At 37.1% G+C, this 25,463-nt stretch overlaps 1 protein-coding gene across 5 annotated transcripts in view; it reads left to right on the top strand.

Annotated features, from left to right (window-relative positions):
• LOC114387540 (protein PHYLLO, chloroplastic) overlaps positions 1–25,463 on the top strand; it is a 47,439-nt gene that overhangs the window by 6,983 nt on the left and 14,993 nt on the right. For 4 of the 5 annotated variants that reach the window (XM_028347739.1, XM_028347744.1, XM_028347743.1 and 1 more), the window contains 11 exons: positions 4,260–4,364; positions 4,437–4,631; positions 5,228–5,326; positions 9,614–10,180; positions 10,339–10,563; positions 13,664–13,966; positions 14,335–14,402; positions 22,495–22,653; positions 24,350–24,475; positions 24,557–24,688; positions 24,786–24,903. In XM_028347739.1, the coding sequence (XP_028203540.1) occupies positions 4,260–4,364; positions 4,437–4,631; positions 5,228–5,326; positions 9,614–10,180; positions 10,339–10,563; positions 13,664–13,966; positions 14,335–14,402; positions 22,495–22,653; positions 24,350–24,475; positions 24,557–24,688; positions 24,786–24,903 (2,097 nt within the window). The remainder of the gene's footprint in view (positions 1–4,259; positions 4,365–4,436; positions 4,632–5,227; positions 5,327–9,613; positions 10,181–10,338; positions 10,564–13,663; positions 13,967–14,334; positions 14,403–22,494; positions 22,654–24,349; positions 24,476–24,556; positions 24,689–24,785; positions 24,904–25,463) is intronic. The other variant, XM_028347740.1, reaches the window with a different exon arrangement.

Genomic DNA, 25,463 nt, shown 5'->3' with positions numbered 1-25,463 from the left:
CCCTTGCCTTATATTTAAAGAAGATTTTGAGAAGGCATATGATTCGGTATCTTGGGAATTCTTAAGAAGGATGAGATTTAGCTCCCAGTGGATTAAATGGATTGAAGGATGCATTAAATCTGTCTCAATGTCAGTTTTGGTGAATGGGAGTCCCACAGCTGAGTTCCTTCCTCAAAGGGGAATTAGGCAAGGGGATCCATTAGCACCCTTCCTGTTCAATGTGGTAGTGGAAGCTTTATCAGGGTTGTTGAGGAGGGCAATGGCAGAAAATCTGTACAAAGGCTATTCAGTGGGGTCCAAAAATGTTAGCATAAGCATATTACAGTATGCAGACGACACCATATTTTTTGGAGAAGCAAGTATGGATAATGTGAAAGCTCTAAAGGCTACCCTAAGGGCTTTTGAGTTAATCTCAGGCCTAAAAATCAATTATGCAAAGAGTTGTTTCGGAGCATTTGGGGTATCTGATCAGTGGAAGCAAGATGCGGCTAAGTATTTGAATTGCAGTCTGCTAACTATTCCTTTTGTGTATCTCGACATACCTATAGGGGTCAATCCGAGGCGAAGACAAACGTAGGATACCATTATCCACTAATGTAAGAGGAAATTGGCAAAATGGAAACAAAGATACATATCATGGGGGGGAGAGTGACATTAATTCAGGCTGCACTAACATCAATCCTAATTTATTTCTTGTCTTTTTTCAGGATTCCAAAATCAGTGGTGGAGAAGTTACACAGGATACAACACAGATTTTTGTGGGGTGGCGGATTAGATCATAAAAAGATCGCATGGATTAAATGGGAGGCAGTTTGCTTACCAAAAGAAAAAGGAGGCTTGGGGATTAAGGACATTGACACCTTTAACCTTGCATTGCTTGGTAAATGGAAGTGGAACCTAATGCAAGAAAAGGGGGAGATATGAACCAGAGTTTTGGAGTCTAAATATGGAGGGTGGAGGAGTCTTCATGAACCAGGGAGCGCAGGACAACAATCTGTGTGGTGGAGGGATTTAAAACAAGCACTTAATCACTCACACCAGGGAGACATCATTCAAAATAACATGAGGTGGAAGGTTGTAGGATGGGATAAGATCAGGTTTTGGGAAGATAAGTGGATCCAGCAACAGAAATTAACAGCATAGAGATACCGTAGATTGTATCTTATATCATCATAGCAGAATCATATGATTAGACAGATGGGACATCATAAAGATTCAGGGTGGGAGTGGCAATTCCTTTGGAGAAGATCGCTGTTCGATAATGAAATTGATTCAGCCATCAATTTCCTAAGGGAGATAGGAGACATAGGTATTCAGCAACAAGGATTGGATGAGTGGGAATGGATAGGAGATCAGTCAGGAAAGTATTCTACATGCAGTGCATATAATCTGATATGGGAGGCTACTGCAGGAGGTCAGCAGGAGGAATGGTGTGAGGAACCATGGAAGATAAAAATCCCTAGTAAGTTTGCGGTCTTCGCTTGGCGGCTGCTAAGGGACAGATTACCAACAAAGAAGAATCTGCACAGCAGACAAATGCAGATTCAGGATATGTGATGCCCTTACTGCAGAGGTGCTGAGGAGGAGGCATCTCATCTATTCTTCCACTGCATCAAAATCCAACCAATTTGGTGGGAATTGATGTCTTGGTTGAATATTAAAGGTGCTTTCCCCCTCAGCCCTACACAACATTTTCTCCAGCATATCTCTATAAAGACAGAAGGCATAAGGGGCAAGAGGTGGAAATATTGGTGGCTGGCGGTAACATGGTCTATTTGGAAGCTCAGAAATAGAATGTTGTTCTCAAATGCAGAATTTGATGCTAATCGACTGTTTGAAGAAGCTATTTTCTTGACCTGGACTTGGCTTAGACATTTTGAGAAAGATTTCACAACCCATTTAAATCAATGGTCAAACAATATTAGACAGGGTTTTGTTTATGTAGTGGATGATACAAATAGAACAAACTAGATGTTCTCCTCATATCTAGAATACCATTGACTTCTGGTGTCTAGATATAAGGATTGTATATCCCTTTTGTATTAGTACCTCTGGTACTGTTTCATTTATATATATATATATATATATATATATATAATACATTTATTTTGCTGATAAAAAAAAACTAGTCTCTGCATATTCTTATGCTATTAACAATTGTAAAATATTTGTCTCTTGAGGTTCTTGAATTAAATTCGAAAAGTCTATATATGATTTCCTCCCTTTATAATTATCAAATTAGAAATAAAATTACTTTTCAGTTTCCTCCTTTTAAATCTTTTCATTTTCAAGTGTATCAAAGCCCACATTCAAGAGAAGACTAGAAGCCCAAAAAATGACTAGCAAAAATAAGTGGAAAGCCATAAGAAGTAAATGAAGACAAACCTATAGTCAGTAGAACTCAAGAAAAAAGACCACAAGTTGAGGCAATGAATGATAACATAAAATGTGGTGTCTGAGGTCTAAACTAGTACAAGCCCATACTAGAGATTGAAGACAAGTCACAATTGTGCAAACTAGTTGGACACGAAGGTGGGTATTAGTGAACAAGTTCCACATTGCTGAGTCAAAAACAAATAACAAGTATATAAGCAAGGGCGATGGGTGAAAAACCACAAGGCATTTTTAGACAAACAAACTTGAGTTGAAATCCCACACTCTATGGCACCTCAAAACATGACCCACACATAAATTCTAATACATAGTATTAGAGTATCCTTTATCTTGTGATCAAGGGTTAAATTTGATTCTCGTCTATCAATGTTCCAATCCCAATTTGGTTTTACCCAAGATTGAGATATAAACAATTCTTGGGGCTTATACTTAGCTGCATAAGAGGTGGTTGGCCATAGCTACATAAACACACATAAAACAAGGTAGTTCAAAATTAAGGTTCATTTGCTTCAAAACTGAAAAAAAAAAAAGAAAGCTTAAGCCTAGGTGATGGCACATAAATGGTTCTGTACTTTCTATACTTCTCTAATGCACTCTCTCACACAATCAGTGTTATCAAAACCAGACCGGTCATTGACTTGGTAATTGTACTGGGTTAATGGGTCACAAATCAAATGGGTGGGTCACTAGTTGAACCGAACGAATAAGTGTCTATTAAATTTTTTGAATTTATATAATACCTTATATATAAAAATAATATTTTTCATAAATTTACTAAGTTCTTATCGTGGTGCAATGGCTTTAAATATTTTAGAAAACTTAAGGACCTTGGTTCAAATCCTATTTTGTGTTGTTTTTCTCTATTTTTATATTCACATGTTTACAAACAACAAAAAGTAGCGTAAACAACAAAAAAGTAATGTACTGGGCTATGTGAGAAAGCAATAAACAAACATTGGGCAGCGTGTGAGAACAGTAGATAGGTATAGGACTGTGTGAAAGTAGATACAATAGACAGACCAAAGTGTATTGGAAAGTGAGAGAGTACAACTGGGAAATTGAGTGTATCCGACTAGACCGAGTTTCCCAGTTCTTACTGGTTCAGTGTTGGGTTGATTACATGGCACTGGGTTAGATGCATATCTGATTTGATATGTTACCCGAACCGGTGGTATGCCCGGGTTCCGGTTTAACCGGTTGGACTGGCTGGTCCAGTCTGAGTTTTATAACTCTGCACACAAGATCCCTTTGGTCTTGAATCATAGACAGTACACATGCCCACTTACCTTGTACTGAAATTCAACATTTTATTAAAAGAACGAAGACAACATGTTTGAACTCTATTCATGTTACATTAGGTGAAGTTTATGAATTGTTTATACTCTTTTTATTTTTATTACAGCTCTAACAAAAAAATTAATTCAAATTCAATTTATAATATTTAATTTTTTTTGCAGGATGATTGACTTTTGGATGTATAGGTCTTTAAGACTTTATCTTATTCTGCAATGACTCTATGAGGAAGAATAAAAGGGAATGAAAGTTTGGAAAATTTTAGACTGGAAGAAAGCCAACTTAGAGTTGAGCTTTTTAAGAACAAATTTTATCTCAAAATCAATTATAAGATGAACAAGATTTTTAAAATTTAAATAACCAAAATGTTCTAGATCTAAAAGTAAGCTCCATTTCACCTAGATATCTAGCTTTGATGGTTGCCGGACAGCTTAGATTTTGGGAAATTTAATTCATGTACCATACAACAAAGAATAAAATTATTCTTTTGCCAGGTTATTTCTAGTTGTTATGTTTCTCTGTTGTATTTGTCTGAAGTTTGTCCTTGTTATGTTTCTCTCTTGTATTATTAGTTGGATCATGCCAATGAATTATCAAACTCCCTGAAAGAAAGTGCCAATATTAACACTGTTTGGGCATCGCTTATTGTTGAAGAATGCACAAGACTTGGTTTGATGGTGAGATGATCTGATAAATTATTACAAATGCACCAATATTAATGCATGATTCTGATTTATTCTTTCGTTTAGTATTTTTGTATTGCTCCTGGATCTAGATCTTCCCCTCTTGCTGTTGCTGCTGCAAGTCACAAATTAATCACATGTATTTCATGCTACGATGAGCGTTCACTAGCATTTCATGCTGTTGGATATGGAAGAGGATCTCACATTCCAGCAGTAGTCATAACATCATCAGGCACTGCAGTTTCCAACCTTCTTCCTGCTGTATGTTTCATTTTAGTATTGCTTGTTTGACATGGATGTCCTTATTTTCATGAATTTATTTTAGGCTAAAATACATTTTTGGTCCCCCTATAATGCTCAATCTGCAATTTTGGTCTCCTAGATACTTTTATTTTTCACACAAAGTTTGATCATGGATAATCAATTAATGGTCAACTAACAGAAGAATCAAAATCGCTGATTTTGAAAAATAGGGGGACTGAATGTCTTGATTTGGAAATAGGAGACCAAAATTGAGGATTGAGCATTATAGGGACCAATAGTGTATTTTAGCCTTTATTTTATTTTGAATGTGTGATGATTTATTAATTTCATTCCTATGACTTGGTTTGTTGTCATTCTGTATGCTGTTGCTAATACATGCATGCATTATTGGAGTTTTATGATATAAGAAAATTTTGGACTTTTTAGGGTTAGTCAATTGGTTGCTTTGCTGACTCTTTTTTTGTACTTAGTTTTTACTTTTATTTCCATCAACTTGATTTGTAGTTTTCTTTCTCTAGAGGAATAAATTATTCAAGTTTGTTAAGATACAAATAATACTTTTGATCTCTTTAGGTGACTAACAAAATGTGCAGGTTGTGGAGGCAAGTCAAGATTTTGTGCCACTTATTTTGCTTACAGCAGATCGACCTCCAGAGCTTCTGGATTGTGGGGCAAACCAAGCAATCAATCAGGTTAAAGCCATTGTTGTTTTTAAATATCATGGTATATGTAGACATGTGCTACAATGTTAAATTGGGGGGGGGGGGGGGGGGAGGGTTGGCGTAGTATTAGGGTTCATAGAATTGAGAGAACTTGATTTCATTACAAGTGAAAGAAAAGTGATTACACACATTGAGTAGTTGATGTCAGCTTTATATAGATGAGTTAACTAACCTCTAACTAACTGTCTAACTTACTGTCAGTTAGTTAGATGTACAGCTGTCAGCCTAAAAATGAAAATTCCTATGTAAAACTCTATACTCTAATACCCACGTGCAAGCTCATAGAATTAGGGTTCATAGAATTTCTGAGAATTGAGAGAACTTGATTTCATCACAAGTGAAAGAAAAATGATTACACACATTGAGTAGTTGATATCAGCTTTATATAGATGAGTTAACTAACCTCTAACTAACTGTCTAACTTACTGTCAGTTAGTTAGATGTACAGCTGTCAGCCTAAACTGAAATTCCTATGTAAAACCAAAAGAAAATACAGAGTAAAACTCTATACTCTAATACCCCGTGCAAGCTCAGGAAGGGTGAGAAACAACAGGGTCCACCACTCTAAGCTTGTCCAATCGAGTAGGAGAAATGCCTTCATAAGCATATCTGCATATTGATCAATTGCAAGGTACATGAAGGACACGATTATGAGCAAGAGAAATAGTGCTCAAATTATCACCAAAAACTCGAGGAATAGTGTGAGAAACTTTCAGCTTAAACAACAAGGTCTGAATTTGTTGGACCTCTAAAGTAGCAGGAGCAAGGTTCCAGTACTTAGCTTCAGTGCTTGAACGAGCAACAACAGTTTGCTTTTTGGACCACCAAGAGACCATGCTGGGTCCTAGAAAGAAAAAAGCATTGAATGTAGACCCCCTGTCATTTGGATCCGAGGCCTAATCTACATCACAATAGGCTTGAAGAATAAAAAGAGAATGAGAGGGAGCAGGAAGAAGAAGTCTCCCAGGAGAGAGTACCCTTGAGGTACCGAAGGATGCATTTCACTACAATCCAATGCTGCTCGAGAGGTTGGGCCATGAATTGGAAAACCTTGTTGACTAAGAAACTGATCTCAGGCTGAGGAATGAAGCATACTGTAAGGCACCCACCACAAATTTATAATAGGAGACATTTTGAAAAATAGTCAAACCTTGGTGCATGGATAATATGGTGGGTGGCCTGTTTTTTTTTTTTTTGATCAGCAAAGATAAATATAATATATTGAAATAAAGTACCAGAGGTACTAATTACAAAGTTATGGACTATTATATGTAGTACATAAGTAGTCAAATAGGTCTACTTGTGTGGTGTACAAGTATTGCTGAACTATGTGCACTCCCTCTACAAAAACAAAAAACCTTGTCTAATATTACTTGACCACTGATTATAGTGGACTGTGAAGTCCTTCTCAAATTGTCTAAGCCAAGTCCAAACTATAAAGATAGCATCTTCAAAAAGCCGATTAGTATCAAATTCTGCATTTGCATACAAAATTCTGTTTCTAAGCTTCCATATAGACCATGTTACTATGGTTCCTTTTCAAACTACATTAGTTTTATTTTGGAACCATGAGTATGGACCTAATCTTTGTACTTAGTACCTCTAGTACTTCTATCAATATATTAATAATTTTGCTGATAAAAAAAAAATATAGACCATATTACTGCCAACCACCAATACCTCCATCGCTTAGCCCTTAATCCTTCAATCTGGATAGAAATGTGCTGCATGAAGTGCTGTTTCGGGCTGAAAGGGAAAGCGCCTTTGATATTCATCCATGACATCGATTCCCACCAAATTGGTTGGATTTTGATGCAATGAATAAATAGGTGAGATTCATCTTCCATAGCTCCACTGCAGAAAGGGCAAAGCATATTGTTGATCTGCATGTTCCTTTTACGCAGATTCTCTTTTGTGGGCAATCTGCCCCTGCATAATCTCCAAGCGAATACCGCAATTTTGCTAGGTATCTTTGTCTTCCATAGTTCCATACTCCAATGTGGCCTGTTTAATGGATCTAAGATTTTTGATACCATCTTTGAATGTGGCTTTGGGCTTAACTCAACCAAAAGCTAGCTTATAGGGAGAGGATTGCCCCCCATTTATATGCCTTATCTTGACCTTGAGATGATGTGAGACTTGGGTTTTTCCTTTTTTTATTTTATTGTGTTGATGCGCTTCTTGAATATTTCACATTACAAAAGATTAGGAAACTGATGGTGGCAGTGCAACAAAAGATTAGGGAACCAACCCAATTGTGACAGTTTTGTCAAACAAATGCCAAGAAAATTTGGGCCAAAACAAGATCATTCCCAAATCAATAATGAAGCAAATCACCAAACACTTGGTGCACAAAGATATGCAATCTGATGTGATGAGGCACTAACCAGCCGTCAGGATTGAGAACCGATGAAGAACATGAACATGTCGCCGAGAACAAATCCAATACGAGCAGTGGTGTGCGCGAAGATCAGCCAAGAGCTGAATCCAACAAACACAAATCTCTCTTGCGAACCATGAAGAATCCACACTCATGACAAGCACTAAAACACCCCCCAGGTGACAGAGTGTAACCTATTCCTGCTGCTACCACCATTGCTCTTTTGCTTTATCTCTAATGAACAGAATCTGAAAAGTAATTGAACACGCGATGGATCTGAGATCCAAACACTACAAGACAAATCTGAGACTGAAACTCCAAATCTATGAAACAAAAGACAGAGCTCTGAAAATCTGAGAAAAGGAGAGAGGGATTTGTTTTTGTTTTTTTAAAGAGAAATTGCTAAAAGAATAGCAGAAACAAAAACGAAGAAGAAAAAGACTCTTGTTGCAGCGGAAGAAACTGAATTAGTGATAAATGAATTAGAGTAAGAAGAAAATAAAAACTGATAGAGATCAAAGAAAAAATCTTTCATGGCAGCCGAAGATAATTTTGTTCATGGAGGATGCCATGGCTCTGATACCATGTTGAGATTAAAGGACATAACTAAAAATGTGTATTCTCTTCCTTCATTGACTCAAAGACTGTACGTAACTGCGTATATATAGATACAAAAAGATAAGCTAGTAGAAAGGAAAAGATTAATCAAAATCTAATCTAAATTTTAGAGATATAATCCTCCTAGATTAGATAACAGGTTCCTACTTTCCTAGAAATAAGCTATCATATCTCTTAATTTCTACCATATCATAAATAGAATCATATCTTAATCTCTACCATATTATAACAGAATCATATCTTATTATATCTCCTAAATCTCTATCATATCATATATGAACAGTTACTTAGACCAATAGGAACCTTTCTGCCCTTAATCTTACAAAACCTGGAACCTGAAGTATATCTACCCTTTGGTTTATTAGAACATTTTTGTAACATCAAATTATGACTCTCTTCTAATTTAGCAAGATCCATAGCTTCATCTAAAGTATAGAAAGGATTGGAGTCTTAATTGTGTTGAAAAAGGCCCTAACAGGGAATGACATTCACTCACTTTGAAAAAGTTATGTTGAAAGGGTTTACTGTAATGTGGTGTGGTGGATCATGGATGACCACACTTTGTCTTTATTTATAATAAGCAAATAGAATGAATATTGATTACATAGGATCAATGTAATTAATGAGTAATAAGGACTAATCCCTTAATTGCTATCTTATAATAAATAAGAGAATAAAATATAATCTTACAAGTTAGAATAAAATAAAATCCCTTAAGTGGAAGCTCCAGCCTTCGCCACTGATCCATGACATGGTTGTGCTGTGCATCCCTGGGTGAGTCGTCACCACCTCTGAATTCCACTGGTGGTTGCTTGTGATCACTATCATGGTGGTTGTCACTGATGGTGGTTGCTACCAAGCCCGCTGCTCATCTCTCATAGGGAAATGGGTTGCAGTTTGCTTCTAAACTGTCTAAACACCCAATCTTTGCAATGCTTCCATAAGAGATTCTGTTGTACCCCAATATGTGATTATTAATAAGATTTATGTGTGACCATACAACCCAACATTCGGATATATTCTTTCAACAGTCACAATGCAACATTCTTACCATTTAGCTAAACTGGACACTATTTCCATATATTTTAGATTAATATAATTCACTACTACATCAAGTGCAGTAATTTGGAAAGTCTAAAATGATTTTTAATTCGAATGTAGTTAGTTGCAGTGGCTAATAATTAGTTATTCTAAATGAAGGAATATTTATGTTCATGTTATCCTTGGTACTCAAGCAACACATTAAATTTCTGTATCAGGTGAACCATTTTGGTTCTTTTGTGAGATTTTTCTTTAATCTCCCTGCACCCACAGATCAAATTCCTGCAAAAATGGTACTTACCACTCTTGATTCTGCTGTACATTGGGCAACTTCTTCACCATGTGGTCCAGTGCATATTAACTGCCCTTTTAGAGAGCCTTTGGAAAGCAGTCCCTGCAGATGGTTGTCAAGCTGTTTATCTGGGTTAGACTTGTGGATGGCTAATGCTGAACCATTTACCAAGTATATTCATATGCAATTGTCTCATACTTGTATAAATGCTCCTGGTGAAATGACTGAAGTTTTAAATCTGATTCTAAGGGCCAATAATAGTCTTCTATTATTTGGTGCAATCCATACAGAGGATGAGATGTGGGCTGCTCTACTTTTGGCTAAACACCTTCAGTGGCCTGTTGTAGCAGATATCTTGTCTGGGTTGCGGTTAAGAAAGCTTTTAACTTCTTTTCCTGATATTGAAAGAAACTTTATATTTGTTGACAATCTTGATCATGCTCTTCTCTCAGATTCTGTCAAGGGCTGGTTAGAGGTTGATGTGGTTATTCAGGTATTATGACTTATTACTAAATTTTATTGATTCCCCATCTATTTCATTCTATAATTTTAATTTTCCTTTATAAGTTATGTTTCTGCATATTCATTTTTTTACATGATAGTTATGCCTTTTCCACATGTTCCCTTCCTCCTTTTTTAAATTTGGACCAGATAGGAAGCAGGATAACTAGCAAACGAATCTGCCAAATTATTGAGGATTGTGCTCCTTTTTCATATATTATGGTTGACAAGCATCCACATCGTCATGATCCATCACATATTGTAACTCATCGTATACAAACTTCCATTTTTGAATTTGTGGGCTGTATACTTAAAGCTGCAGTTCCGCATACAAGGAGCATGTGGAGCACTTCCCTACAATTGTTGAGTAAAATGGTATTTATTTCAGTAATGAAAAGTTACTTCTTGTTATGGTAATATTGGCAATGTTTTCTTTTACATCTAATCAGATTTATTCCTGTGGTATCTTATCTTGAAATTTGAAATCAGTTGAAAGCACTTGAGGAGAATGATTCCCCAGCTCTTTATTTATAATAATGGAATTGAATACAATAATGATGAGATCCCTTGATTATAGGGATTTACAATTATAAGCAATTGCATAAAAACAGTAACTGAGCAAGAAATAATAACGAAAATCAGGGAACAAAATAACATCTCAATCAATATCTCAACACTCCTCAAGCTGGAGCGTATATGCATCCAGCTTGGAACAAATGTAGGATATCATTGGCCCTCTAAGTGACTTATTATAGATGTCTGCAAGCTGATCATTAGAATTTACAAATAAAGTGGTAATTTCTCCTGAAATTATCTTCTCTCACATAAAGTGACAGCCAATTTCAATGTGTTTAGTCTGTTCATGGAAGACGAGATTAGATTTTATATGCAAGGCTGCTTGGTTGTCACAAATAAGTTTCATGGACTCCATATTGCAAAATTTGAGTTCATTAACAAGTTGCTTCAACCAAATCAGCTCACATGTAGTAATACATAGCTCGATATTCTGCCTCTGTACTAGACCTTGCCACAATATTTTGTTTCTTGCTCTTCCAAGAAATGAGATTTCCACCAATTAGGACACAATAGCCCGAGGTTGCTCCATATAGATTTCCTCAGCTAAATCACCTTCTAGGAATGCATTCTTGATGTCCAACTGATAAAGGGGCCATTGATGCATAGCCTTCCATGGACAGTCAGTGACAAACAAAGGCCATCTTGGCAATATGGGAGAAGGTGTCATTGTAGTCGAGTCCAACGATCTCAGTGTAGCTCTTGGCTACATGCCATGCCTTCAGTCATTCAATCTATCCATTGGGTCCAACTTTAATGGTAAAGGCCTAGCGACAACCAACAAGGGATCTGTCCATTGGGTCCCACATCAGATTAGATTCTAGAGCTTGCATGTCATCAATCATTGCCTGTCACCACCCTGGATGTCAAAGTGCTTCCTAGACAATTTTGGGAATTGAAACAGAAAAAAGGGCAGATACAAAGGCATAGTGGGATTTGGGAAGGTGAAAGACGATGGTAATTTAAGAAATTATAAATGGGGTGGGGATTGCGAGTAGTACAATTACCTTTGCGAATAGCGATGGGTAAGTCAGAGTCTATTGCAACAGGAGGAATGATTGGAGTAGGAGATGAAGGACCAATCCCTTCAATAGAGGGTGCTTCCACATGTGTTGGTTGAGGGAGACAGTGATAAATAAGAAAGGGAGGTGTCGAGGAGGGGAAGAAACTGATTGTTGAAAGATGATGGAAGGAATAGGTAATACCTAGTAGACAAACTCAGAGTAGATGAGAGAGTTGAAAAAGGGTGTATATTCAAAGGTGACATCAACAAACATGTAAAAGTGGTGGTTGGCAGGAGAGTACCACCAATAATCTTTTTGGGTGGGAGATAGCATGAGCTTTCAACTTATCAAGACTTGAGTAAGATCGTGTGCAAAACAAGTAGAGCCAAAAACACTAGGAGGAGTATGAAACAATGGGTCATCGGGAAAAAAAATAGAGGGAGGAACTCTATTATTGACAGAAGAAGATGGCATTCTATTAATAAGATAAGATAAGATACCTTGCTGTAAGAATTGCATTCCCCAAAAATTTTAAAGGCGCATTTGAGTGAATTAAGAGGGTACATGAAGTGTGTCAACAACATGTTGATGCTTGTGTTCAGCAACACCATTTTGCTGTGGTGTATGTGGATAAGAGGACTGGTGAAACATTCCATGAGATGTCATAAAATTGTGTAAAGATTAAGAAAAACACTTTTTTCATTGTCACTACATAAAGTACAAATTTATTGCCAAATTGAGTATGAATTTCAAGACAAAAGCTTTTGAAATATGAAACACAACTTTGTTTGCTCTTTTATTAAGAAAATCCAAGTATTCCTAGAAAAATCATCTAAATAATGCCTAAAAGCTAACATGTTGGCCGAGCTGGCAGGATTCACACTCCAAGGATTGTAACTGCGAAAGGCTAGGAACCATGCCTTCAATTTATTCAAACTAAAAATGGTGAAGGAGATTGGGAGCCTCAGTAGTGGTTCAAGCAACAATTGTTTGTGAGTGGAAGTAGTAGAGACCATGTGATTCATATCCTGTGCCAATCATCCGCCCCGTATTCGGTCCTACAGAAAGAATGGTAATAGAACAATTAAGATTGCGGGTGAGTTGGCTAACATTAACAAGGTTAAAGGGAGAGTGAACTACACACGCTGGTGGTGGCGTGTTCGAAAAATTGTGTGTGGGGGCTTGGCTGGAGTCGCTTGTATTGGTGGTCTGACCTCGATCAGAGTTGCGGTCAACCCAGGCGAGGACTGGATCACAACCTACTTCTGATACCAACTTGATTATCAGAAAAAGATTGACTGAATGCTTAAGGAGAATGGTTCCTCAGCTCTTTATTTATTCCTCAGCTCTTTAGGGATTTACAATCAGAATCAATTACATAAAAACAGTAACTGAGCAAGAAATAATAACAGAAATCAGGAAATAAAATAATATCTCAACAAAAGCATCTCTACTACTGCCAATGTTGTCCATTAAAATTTTGGAATAGTATTGGACAACTACACTTTATGAGGTTTCTGTTTGTGGCTGATAATAATTCCTTGATACTGGATGATGCTTTATTCCTAGCATGGTCATGGCTAAAAATCAGAGAGAAAAATTTCAGTACCCCTTTCAACCACTGGTCTTCCAATCTTGTGGAGTATTTTGGTTAATATGGGTCGGGTATCTTTATCTTATGTGGTGGGATCAGTGTTGGGTTTTCCTTTGTTTTTGGAGGGTGACACTGTAGATGTCTTGTACTTGTGTATATCTCACCAGTACCTCTGGTACTGCTGTGCTTTTTATTAATAATATATAATATATATTTTCTGCCTTCCAAAAAAAAAAAATCCTTGATACTGGATACAGCTATAGTCATTTTTCAATAAAAATTCTAATAACATTTTAATTTGCAGGTTGAATGGGAGATAAAATTTCAAATTACTGCTGAGTGCTCCCTAACTGAACCTTATGTTGCACATGTGATGTCAGAAGCTCTTTCCTCTGAGTCTGCCCTTTTTCTTGGTAATAGTATGCCCATTCGGGATGCAAATATATATGGATGTAGTTGGTCTATATGCTATCAAAGTGTTTCATCACTCCTGTTAAACTCAGACCTACCAATTAACTTGGTGAGGGTAGCTGCTAACAGGGGGGCTAGTGGTATTGATGGGATACTTAGCACAGCCATTGGTTTTGCTGTAGGATGCAACAAAAAGGTAACTTTTTAGATTTTGAGAACTACCCATTTCACATATTAGCTGCTGGTTGCTGTAGTTAATTGTCTCTTGTAGGATTATACTGTTAGTTTAAAATAAGGAACTTTTATATTAAGGATATTCTATTAAGTAGTATGTCTTATTTGGGGAAATAATGAGTTCAATGTATGTCCATTGCTGCTGTACTATTTTGCTATAAGAGAACTGGGAACAGAGGATTGATTACTCCCATTTATTTGTTAGAAACTTTTCATCTCTTTGTTTTGATTCTTTGACAATTGTTTTTCCATTTATTTTTTGCTTCAATTGTTTACCATATTTTCCTTTCTCTCTTTAATAGTTTCTTTTAATTTCACAATTTCATTCAGGTGTTGTGTGTAATTGGAGATATTTCTTTATTGCATGATACAAACGGTCTGGCAATTTTGAACCAGCGGTAGGAAATTATCTACCAAAATATTCACTTCATATAATGTTTGTTTATGCATTGTTTTGGAAATGCTTGTCACTAGTATATTGTTATACACTTTTACTGTTCGGTGTCTAGTCTCATTATACATACATTAGTCAATTGAATTAAGTAATCATCTTACATAGGGTAATTTGGATCCATGTGTTTATTACTTTAAATTCTGTATCCTTGGTGTAGATGATGCACATGGTTTACACCAAATTATGGTGTTTTTTCACTGCAATAACTACTTGTTTGAAGAATCCGTTAGTGAAGATTATTAGAGTTTGAGATAGGTTTGAGAGAAGAGAGAGGAAGCAGAAGATGAAAACTGATTATGATTACACTCTCAACAAGATAGCACATCTGTCTATATATACAGTGACACAGTTGTTAGCGTCTCAACAAACTCTATCAAACTAACAGAAAATAAACAGTTAAGCTAACTCTAACTAACTAACTGCAGTTGAACTAACTGCATACTTAACTGACTTTACATTTATCTCTAACTAACTGCTCCCCTCCTCAGACAGATTACAAGCAGAGCTAAGATCTCGCCACCAAAGAGATTCTCTGATGGACCTTCTTGTCGCATCCAAATTCCTCCACCCCCCATACTTTGATTCCAGAACTTGTGCCCACAACTCCCCATGATGATTGAACAAATTCCAACACCATTTCCCAAGTAAAGCCAAGTTAAACTTCCCCAAATCCCTTATACCCAAGTCCCTTTTCTCCTTTGGCAGACAAACTGTACCCCAATTCACCTAGGCAATCTTCTTTTGGTCTGAGTTTTCGCCCCCACAGAAGCTGCCTCTGTAGCCCCACCAGCTTGTCCATCACATTCTTCGACACCCTGAAAAAGGAGAAAAAGAAGATAGGTATCGAGTTCAAGACTGACTTTATTAGAGTCACCCTTCCCCCTAAAGAAAGATATTTTTGTTTCCACTTTGATAGTTTTCTCTCACAATCTTACCTTAGTCCCCGATGAACCGCCGATAATAACCTGTTAAGCCAAGAAATCCCCAAACGTCCTTTGTAGGTCATTCTAAAACGGCCCTAACCTTTGAAGGATCCATCTCCACCCCTTTGGCTGAGATGATATTCCCTAAATATTCAACAAAGGTTAACCCAAAGGAACATTTCTTACGATTAGCCACCAAATGATGTTGGGCAAGCAGGGACAATACTTCAACAAGGTGAAATAAGTGAGTTGGCCAGTCTAGGCTATATATGAGGATATTGTCAAAGAAAACCAGCATGCATTGACGTAATAGAGGTCTAAACACCAAGTTCGTAGTGAATTGGAAGGTGGCCGGAGCGTTGACCAAACCAAATGGCATGACCAAGTATTCGTAGTGGCCCTCGTGGGTACGAAACACGATTTTAGGAATGTCGTCTTCTTGCATTCATATCTGGTGGAAGCTCGACTTAGGGTCAATCTTGGAGAAGTAATCCAACCATAGAGATCATCGATAATTTCATTCCGGGATGCGTCCTTCTTAACAAGTATCAGAGGATTCGAGAACAAACTAACATTGTGGCGGATCACTCCCTTAAATAACAATTCCCCTACCTACTTTTTGATTTCATCCTCGTGATGATCGACATAGCGGTAGGATGAACACTCATTGGTTTAGAGCCCGACAACAAGGTGATGGCGTGATCTGGGCACGCTTGGGTGGTAATCCCCTATCATGGCAGAAAGATAGACTCATGGTGAGCTAACACTTGTAGGTCTGGTGGTGTAAGCTCGAAGGATGGAAGCGATTCCAAATGGAGGAGATCGAAATCCATCGTGACGGCACGTCACAAGATGCCATGCAAAGCCGGTTATTGGACTATGTAAATACTAACTGTGAAAACAGTTTTGTTTCATGATCGTAAGGGCTGTTAGCTCTGGCTAACAACACCCATCTAGTATTAGTCAGCAGTATAAAAATTGTAAGGGCTGTTAGTTTGTCACTAACAACACCCAAGTAGTTACATTTTGTTAGAAGTTAGATAGAGTTAGTTATGGCTAGTTTCTCAGTTCAGAGGTCTTTAAATACCTCGGTTGTAACTAACTCGAATTAACTTTTCAGATCAACAATCAGTTATATTCTTTTTCGATTTTTCTCTCTTTGTTTATCGAAAATGTTATCTAGAGCCATTTTTTCGTAAGCATAGTTCTTCTGCGACTGAATGTTCATGGCTTCCGCTCGTTTCAATTCCGTTTCTCAATCTTTTCCCAACTTGATTGTAGAGAAACTTGATGATTCTAATTATCTGCACAGTGATCAAATCGCACAAGCTGCAACAATTTGCTGTTAATCCCATCGTTCCACCACGTTACCTCACCGAGGACGATCACATCGCTGATCGAGTCAACCTTGAGTATGAAACCTGGGAGGTTCAAGACCAAATGCTTCTTGTTTGGCTACAATCTACACTTCCATAGTCTGTGCTGTCGAGAGTTCTTGGTTCCAATCATTCGTATAAAGTTTCGGACAAAATCCATGAATACATTAGCCTTCACACCAAATCTTGTGGGCGGTAACTTTGTTTTGCCATGCGCGCAGTCCATCTTGATGGAAAATTGGTTAAGGAATACTTGCGCAAAATCAAAGGCTACGTTGATGAATTAGCTGGCGTGGGCGTTCCTGTTCGTCACGAGGAGTACGTTGATGCGCTTCTCGAAGGGTTACCATCTAATTATGCGCTAGTCATCTCTGTTATCGAGAGTAAGAAGCGTACTCCCTCCATTGCCGAAAATGAAGCTCTTCTCTATGGTCATGAAACTCGCCTTACTCGCTACAATCGAGATGCTCAGATGATCAATTTTGCGTCGCTAAACTACACAAAAGGTTACTCACATCCAAACACCTACAAAAATGGTGGTTATCGAGACTCATATGACCACGACGGTGGCTGTGGTACCTTTTCTGATCGGAGTACTGCACACGGTGGTGGAAGCTCTGACAGAGGCCGCAATGGTCGCCGGTTTGCTAACTTCCAATGTCAAATTTGTCTTAAATATGGGCATACTGCTAATGCTTGTCATTTCAAGATTGATGTTAGCTTTCACCCACATGAGTCTCTAACTTTTTTTTATCCTACTACAATGTAACTTATTCCTTATTCTATTGGTCCACCTAGAACCTCCAACACTTGGGTTAATCCCAATTCTGAGTGAACAGGTTCAGGTCACAGTCAACCTAGTGTCATGCACACAAACTCGGCTTCTCATGGAACTGGTCAAGTTGGCTCTACTTGGATACCAGACTTTGGATCTAGTTTTCATGTTATTGGTCGAGTTCCCTATTGATGTCTACTTCTGTCCCTGTTACAAATGCTGAGCTCCCTCATTCAACTGCTAATGCCAATAATAGCTCTAACATAGGCTCAAAATCTGTTGTTTCTTCTTCCAATGTTGCTAATCTTTGGCATGCTAGGTTAGGGCATCCAACTGATCATGTTATGAAAATTGTTCTTAATCATTGTAACATTTCCCACTTGAATAAAAGCTTCACAAAATGTTGTTTCTCTTGTTGTATGGGTAAAGCTCATTGATTACCTTCTCACAATCTTACTTATGTATATTCACCTTTAGAACTTATTTTCGCTGACTTGTGGGGACCTTTACATGTTCCCTCATATGTTGGTTATACATATTATTTTTCCCATATCCACTTTAACCAATGGTCTACTAGGCTGAAGGCAGAAATGTCCTAGGGGTGTGTGAGGATAGGGCTGTTATCCTATGTGATTCTTTTTGTAGCTGGGTTTGGCAGATTCTGCCTTTGTAATTACTCTGCAACAGAAATACTCTCAGCTCTTTTTGATTAGTAAGCAGCAGAATGATTTTATCTCCACCATGGGTAGCTTCTCACAGAATATTTGGAGATGGGATTTGAAATGGAGGAGACATCTCTTCGAGCATGAGGAGGGTGTAGCTGTGGCTTTTATGGAGGACATCACTGCTTATACTCTTCAGAATCACTTGAAAGATAAGTTGCTGTGGAAAGCTGATCCTAGTGGGCTATACTCTACTAGGTCTGCTTATAGACTTCTATCAAATCAAAACAGTACTGCTTTAGATGGGATAAATTTCCAGCTTGTTTGGAAATTGAAGATACCCCCAAAGGCGGCCATCTTCACCTGGAGGCTCATCAAAGATAGGCTCCCTACTAGAGCTAATCTGCATAGAAGAAATGTGGAGTTGCAGGATCTTACCTGCCCCCTCTGTCACAGTGAGCAGGAGGAGGCAGGACATCTTTTTTTCCATTGCAGATACACTGTTGGCCTGTGGTGGGAATCTTTGAGGTGGATTCAGACTTTCGGAGCTCTCCCTTCTTCCCCAGCAAGTCATTTCAGTCTATGGTGTGAAGGTTTTGTTGCAGGAAGAAATCAGAATAGATGGTGTGGATGGTGGATTGCCTTAACTTCTGCCATCTGGAAGCATAGGAATTTACTCATTTTTCAGGGCATTCCTTTTATTAATTCCAAAGTTATGGATGATGCCTTATTTTTGGCTTGGTCCTGGTCTAAAGCTAGAGTTAAAGGTTTTAATATCCCTTTTAATCACTGGTCATCCTATCTAATGGAGGCCTTTGATTAATCGGGTGTCATACCTTGTAGTTGGGCTTTGTGAAGGGTTTTTGTTCTCTTTTTGGGAGGCTAGCAGCACAGCTGCCTTTGTATGTTTATCATCAGTACCCCTGGTACTGTAGTTTTTTCTTATTAATAAATATATATATTTTCTGCCTTCCAAAAAAAAATAAAAATTACTTACCTCTTCAGTACATCTAGTACTGAAGCTTCTATTAATACAATTATATTTTTGCAGTGCAAAAAAAAAAAAACACATGGATTTTTCCTATAAAGTCCAAGGGTGAAACCATCTATGTTTTCCAAAATTTCAAGTCCATGTTGAGTTACAGCTTAATACTAAGATCAAGAGTATTCAGACAGACTGGGGAGGTGAATACAGACCTTTCTCTAATCTCCTAGCTTCCTTTGGTATCTCTCATAGACTAATCTATCCTCACACTCATCATCAAAATGGTGTGGTTGAGAGAAAACACAGACGCATAGTTGATTTGGGTTTAATCTTGCTGCATCATGCTTCTTTACCACTATAGTTTTGGGACTATGCCTTTACAACAATTGTTTACCTAATTAACAGGCTACCTACTACTACTCTTAAATTTATTGTTCCTTTTGTTACCTTGTTAAATAAAGAGTCTGATTATCACTTTCTTAAAACCTTTGGATGTGCCTGTCTTCCTTTGCTAAGACCATATCATACCCACAAGCTCAATTTTAGGTCTCAAGAGTGCTTGTTTCTGGTTTACTCTTTTCTCACAAAGGCACTGGTGCTTGTCATCTTTTGGAAGAGTTTACATCTCTAAGGATGTTCTGTTTAATGAGTTAAGGTTTCCTTACTTTTACCCTCTTCCTCAAGTTGCACAAAAAGTCTGGATTCTTACTTTAGTCTCAATCCTAACCTCTCTCCACCTTGTGTTGCAATTAGTCCCGAGGTAACTCAAACGTCACCTGCTAATTCAGGTTCCATTCCACTTATTCCCCCTGGGTTTTCACCTTTGCCCACTCATTCTCCCATCACCATTGTGTCTGTACCTCTAACATCTCCTTTTACATCCATTTCTGCTGAACCTCAAAATTCTGAGTCCACTACCCTTCCTACATCCACTTCAGAAGCTGTTATTGTACCCACCTCTCTCCCAATTAACACTCACCCCATGCAAACAAGGTCTAAGTCTGGTATTCACAATCCTAAACTCCACCCTTCACTATTTCTCACTCATTCTGGGCCTAAGACTGTGAAACAAGCTCTAGCAAATCATGACTAGCTCTCTGCTATGCAGCAAGAGTATGATGCCTTGATGAAGAATAATACTTGGGACTTAGTACCATTCCCTCCTAATAGGCAGGCCATTGGCTTAAATGAGTGTACAAGGTCAAGGAAAATGCTGATGGTTCTGTTAATAGATTCAAAGCAAGATTGTTAGCTAAGGGGTTCCACCAAGTTCATGGTTTTGATTTTCATGAAACATTCTCTCCTCTAATCAAGTCTGTCACCATTCGAATTATTCTTACTCTTGCTCTGTCCTATGGGTGGAAATTGTTTCAACTAGATGTGAAAAGTCTTTTTAAATGGGACTCTTGAAGAAACTGTTTTTCTGAAACAACCTCCTGGCTTTGAATGTATTGGTCTATGTGGATGATATAATTTTGACAGGCAGCTCAACCTCTTTGATTTAGTAGCTTACAGACAGACTTAATACTACCTTTTCTGTTAAGCAGCTTGGTCATTTAGACTATTTCTTTGGCCTAGAAATCAAGTATCTGTCCAACAATTCTATCTTGATGACTCAGAGCAAATACATTCGAGATTTGCTGAGGCTCACTCCATTTCTTCTCCAATGGTCTCTAACTGCAAACTGTTCGGACATGGTGCTGATGCTTTTCATGATCCTATTTTATACAGATCTGTGGTTGGTGCATTGCAATATTCTACCCTTATCAGACTTGAAACCAGTTTTTCTGTCAACAAAGTTTGCCAATTTATGGCTGCTCCTCTAGATTCTCACTGGACAGTGGTGAAAAGAATCTTAAGATATCTCAAAGGCACCTTATCTCATGGTCTGTTTCTTCAACCCACTTCTATTACAAAGCCCTTGATTGTTAGAGCATTCTGTGATGCTGACTGGGCGTCTGATGTGGTTGATAGGCGCTCAACCTCAGGGATTGTCATTTTTCTTGGTCCTAATTTAATATCTTGGTGGTTTTGCAAACAGAAAGTTACTGCCAGGTCCAGTACAAAAGCTGAATATTGCAGCATAACTCAGACTTCCACTGAGTTGACCTGGATTCATATTTTGCTGGCAGAGTTACAAGTCGCTTTCACCACTCTTGTTATCTTCTGTGATAATCAGAGTGCTTCTCATAATCCAGTCTTTCATAGCATAACTAAACAAATGGAAATTGATTGTTTTTTGTCAGGGAAAAGATTTTGGCCTAGCAACTCTCTATTGTTCATGTTCCAGCATTGGATCAGTAGGCTGATGTTCTGACCAAGTCTCCCTTTGCATCAAGATTTGAAGCTCTTTGAGGCAAACACAATGTGAAAAGTGTTTCTTCTGAAAACTCTCCCCCTTGAGTTTGGGGTGGCAAGGCGTAACTGAATTACCATTGTCAGATGAGTATTGAGGTTATATAGGGAATGTGTGGGAGAGAGAAAAGGACACTTTTGGGAGCAATGTGAATTCTGTTATGGCCAGAGGGCACTAGCCTCTCTGGAAGGAGCCTAGCTTTGGCAGTTAGGATTATTCCCTCTGTATTTTCTTTTTCTGTTAGCAAATAACACAATCATTCCCATATTTGCATATACTTTTCCTTTTCTGTGTTTTTATCCTTAACAATATATATATATATATATATATATATATATATATATATATATATATATATATACACACACGCACACACACACAGAGGGAGGGCGGGTGAAAACCTAACAGTTGATAAAAACCCTTGGCCTTAAACCATCAATTTCTGAACACCCACTTGAACCCTATAGTTTGTCTGTTGGGAGGAATAAGAACAAGAGTCCAGGTGTATCACAACATTTTTAGTCCTTCGATGCTTGCTTACTTTTTGGTTCAGTGTGTAAGAAAAGTGATGGTTGTATTTTGGGAGGGCAGTAAGTAGTCTGAGTGACCCATTGGTCAGTGAGGTACTTGGTTAGGGGTTTGAATTTCCTCCTCAGTCAGTTTTCAAGAGTTTAACATAGTGGTCATCATGCTACCCACCATCCTGTTATTTTGGAGATGGCCACTTTGCTTCGGTATATGGGATTGATAACTGTACTCCAGGTCTTATGAAATTTTTTAGGAATTTGGTCTTTGCATAATGGTATGAAAATTTATATTCAAATATAAACTTGAAAGTGACTGAGTTTTTGGCTACAAGATTATTTATTACCTATTATCAGGGTACTTATTGTTCAATGAAGCTATCCTACTTTTACTTGCACGAACCATAGCTAATATTATGAAAATATATCAACTAGGAAATTGCGGAAACCAATGACAATTCTTGTGATTAATAATCATGGAGGAGCGATTTTCAGTACCCTTCCTTTGGCAGATAAAGTTGAACCTTATATACTGCATCAATATTTCTACACCTCTCACAACATTTCTATACGTCAACTATGCATGGCACACGGGTATGAATCTTAGCATTTGGCAAGAATTGTGTTAAAAATGTTTTTGTATTTCTGATATTTTTGTTTTCTTTATGCCATATCATTCTGTTTCTCTACTTGCTAATCTATGTACCTAATGCCATTAAATTAGTTTTATTCTTGATTATGTTTGATAGAAAAAATAGACTTTAAGTTAGAATACAAATATTGTATTTATTATTTACGTTGCTCTTCTACTATGACTGATACTAAAAGCACCAGCACAACTTAGTATTGGAGTTCTATGATGCACTTGTGATACCCTTGAAGAAGGGTTGCTTTGGTTTTTTATTCTGGTTATGGAAATATAACCTTATATGATATTTGAATTGTTACTCATTTGATTAAGGTAACTAAGGAAAACATAGTTAATATTACGGAACTTCTGTGTACAATATCTGTATATAGTGCAGAGCTACAACTAATCCTAGTATCATCTATGGTAGTTATAACTGTCATGAAGATAGTTATAACTGCCTTACTACAATGCAACTAACAGTAATTAGGGAAATGCACAATGCAAAAATAAATAGACGGCTTAAATATATTTTTCGTCCTTCCAATTTAGCACTCTTTTACTTTTTGTCCCTATCATTAGTCACCGTCACAAAAATCATGATGTGGCAAACAAAATGGTGACATCATCATGCCACGCCAGCACATGGTGTCATGCTGTTGTTAATTAAAAATGACAAAAACCAAAACAAATATAATTTAGGCTAAATGTTACTTTTGGTCTTCTGTGTTTTTGTATTCTTTTCATTTTGGTACATTATTAAGTGCCCAATTAAAAAATAAATTGTTGGCTTAGACACTTAAGTCGACATCTTTACACAATTCAGACACTTTAAGGGCACTTCTATATGGATGGACACACATTTATATTATTAAAAAAAAATATTCATCTTTTTAACTTTTGGAAAAGTCAGCTTAAAATATAATACAGATATTAACAAAAATAATGTCTCTTGCCTGTTTTGAGTCTTGTTATTATTAAAAAACATAGAAGGTTGATTTAAAAAGATGAATATACCATCAATTTAGATATTTTGTTATATATTACTCATATTTCATATCATTAGAGTCTCTCTCTTTGTGTGTGTATGCGATGTCCATCTGTCCTATATTTTATGCCTTAGCCGAGTCGGAATGTCTATGTCCGAATCCGTGTCCGGTATTTGTGTCAAAGTGCGTGCTTCATGGACTGAAAGTGACAGGAAACTGAAATCTAAACAGAAAAAGGTAAGGTATGCTATATACAGCTGAGTAGACAACTAGCCCTAGGATGCATAGTTGTATGGGCTGGTTCTCTTTATTAAGCAAAAATGTTTTAATCTATCTATCTAATCTACATACACACACATTAAATTTTGTATTTTATTTCAAATTAAATATTTTTCCCTATTATTTTGATATTCACGCCATGTTCTACCAATGCTGCCTTTTCTTTCCTAAGGAAAAAATCAATATACTTTCAGCATCAAACATTTGCATGTGAAGACAAAGGCAGAACTATTAAGCAAAAATGTTGTAATCTATCTATCTAATCTGCATACACTCATATTAAATTTTGTATTTTCTTTGAAATTAAATATTTTTCCCAATTATTTTGATATTCACGCCATGTTCTACCAATGCTGCCTTTTCATTCCTAAGGAAAAAATCAATATACTTGCAGCGTCAAACATTTGCATGTGAAGACAAAGGCAGAACTTAAAGAAGCTATGTGTGTAGCACAACATGAGCAAATGGACTGTATGGTTGAAATTGAGAGTTCCATTAATGCCAATGCCAATTTCCACAGGTTTAATTTGCATTTTGCTTATTTAATATTTTGTTGACTTAATGAACAAGTCTTTGCCAACACCTTCATTTCTTGACTCAGCATTTTGAAAAAATCTGCACTCCAAACTACGCAACACACCATAAGTTTCCTGTCATGGATTTTCTGTCAAGGCTCTATAAAGGACAAGTTCTGTTTATACAAAATCCGTGAAATACAGTGTTCTAAATATAGGTGAGTTTTCACATTGCATGGAGATTCTATTCTCTAATTTATTTGGATGTTCCTTTTGATTCTTTTCCTTGGATTGGATGTAATGGTTCTGTGGCAGGATTGCACTTGAAGCTCCGCCAACATCAACATTTGTTAGTGATGGTTGTAAGGAATTCTATAGAGAAGGATTTATTTTATCTTTAGTGCTTGAAGAGGGAAGTGTTGGTTATGGTGAGGTTGGTATCAGTTTCATGTTATATCATGTCTTGTATCTTGCTTTACATTAATGTCTTGCTTTATAATAACGTTGGGCTGTTAAGAAACTGAAGATTAGATAAAAGCTAAATTTCTTAGTAAATGTATTTATAGAGTTAGAGTTCATAGCTCTAATAGAAGATATGGATAGCGGTGTGGAGCAGCTGTCACAAAAAAATGAGATAGTAGGTAGCGGGATGACCGCTATTCTAATATTTTCATATATATTAAATAATTATTACTATATATATACTCTTTGGAGTCAAATATGAGCAAAAAAAATTTGAGTTATGGAACAAAATATAAATTTTTTCTAACTATTTTTACCTTATTTAATGACACCATCCCTAAAACCCTCTCAACTAACTGATATTCTATTTCTATTGACCTTTTTTTATTCATGACATCAAGTTCCAATGAAGGGTAGTTTTGGAAAAAAGACGGTGATAACTTAACGTAACATAATGAGATGGGTTACTGGAAGAATGATCACCTTTTCGTAATGGGTAGTTCAAGGTCAAATGGCAGGCCTGGATCTGGT

Source organism: Glycine soja, chromosome 15 (assembly GCF_004193775.1).
Source record: "Glycine soja cultivar W05 chromosome 15, ASM419377v2, whole genome shotgun sequence".
NCBI lineage: Eukaryota > Viridiplantae > Streptophyta > Magnoliopsida > Fabales > Fabaceae > Glycine > Glycine soja.
Note: the sequence above shows the minus strand (reverse complement) of the source record. Positions and strands in the feature narration are given on the sequence as shown.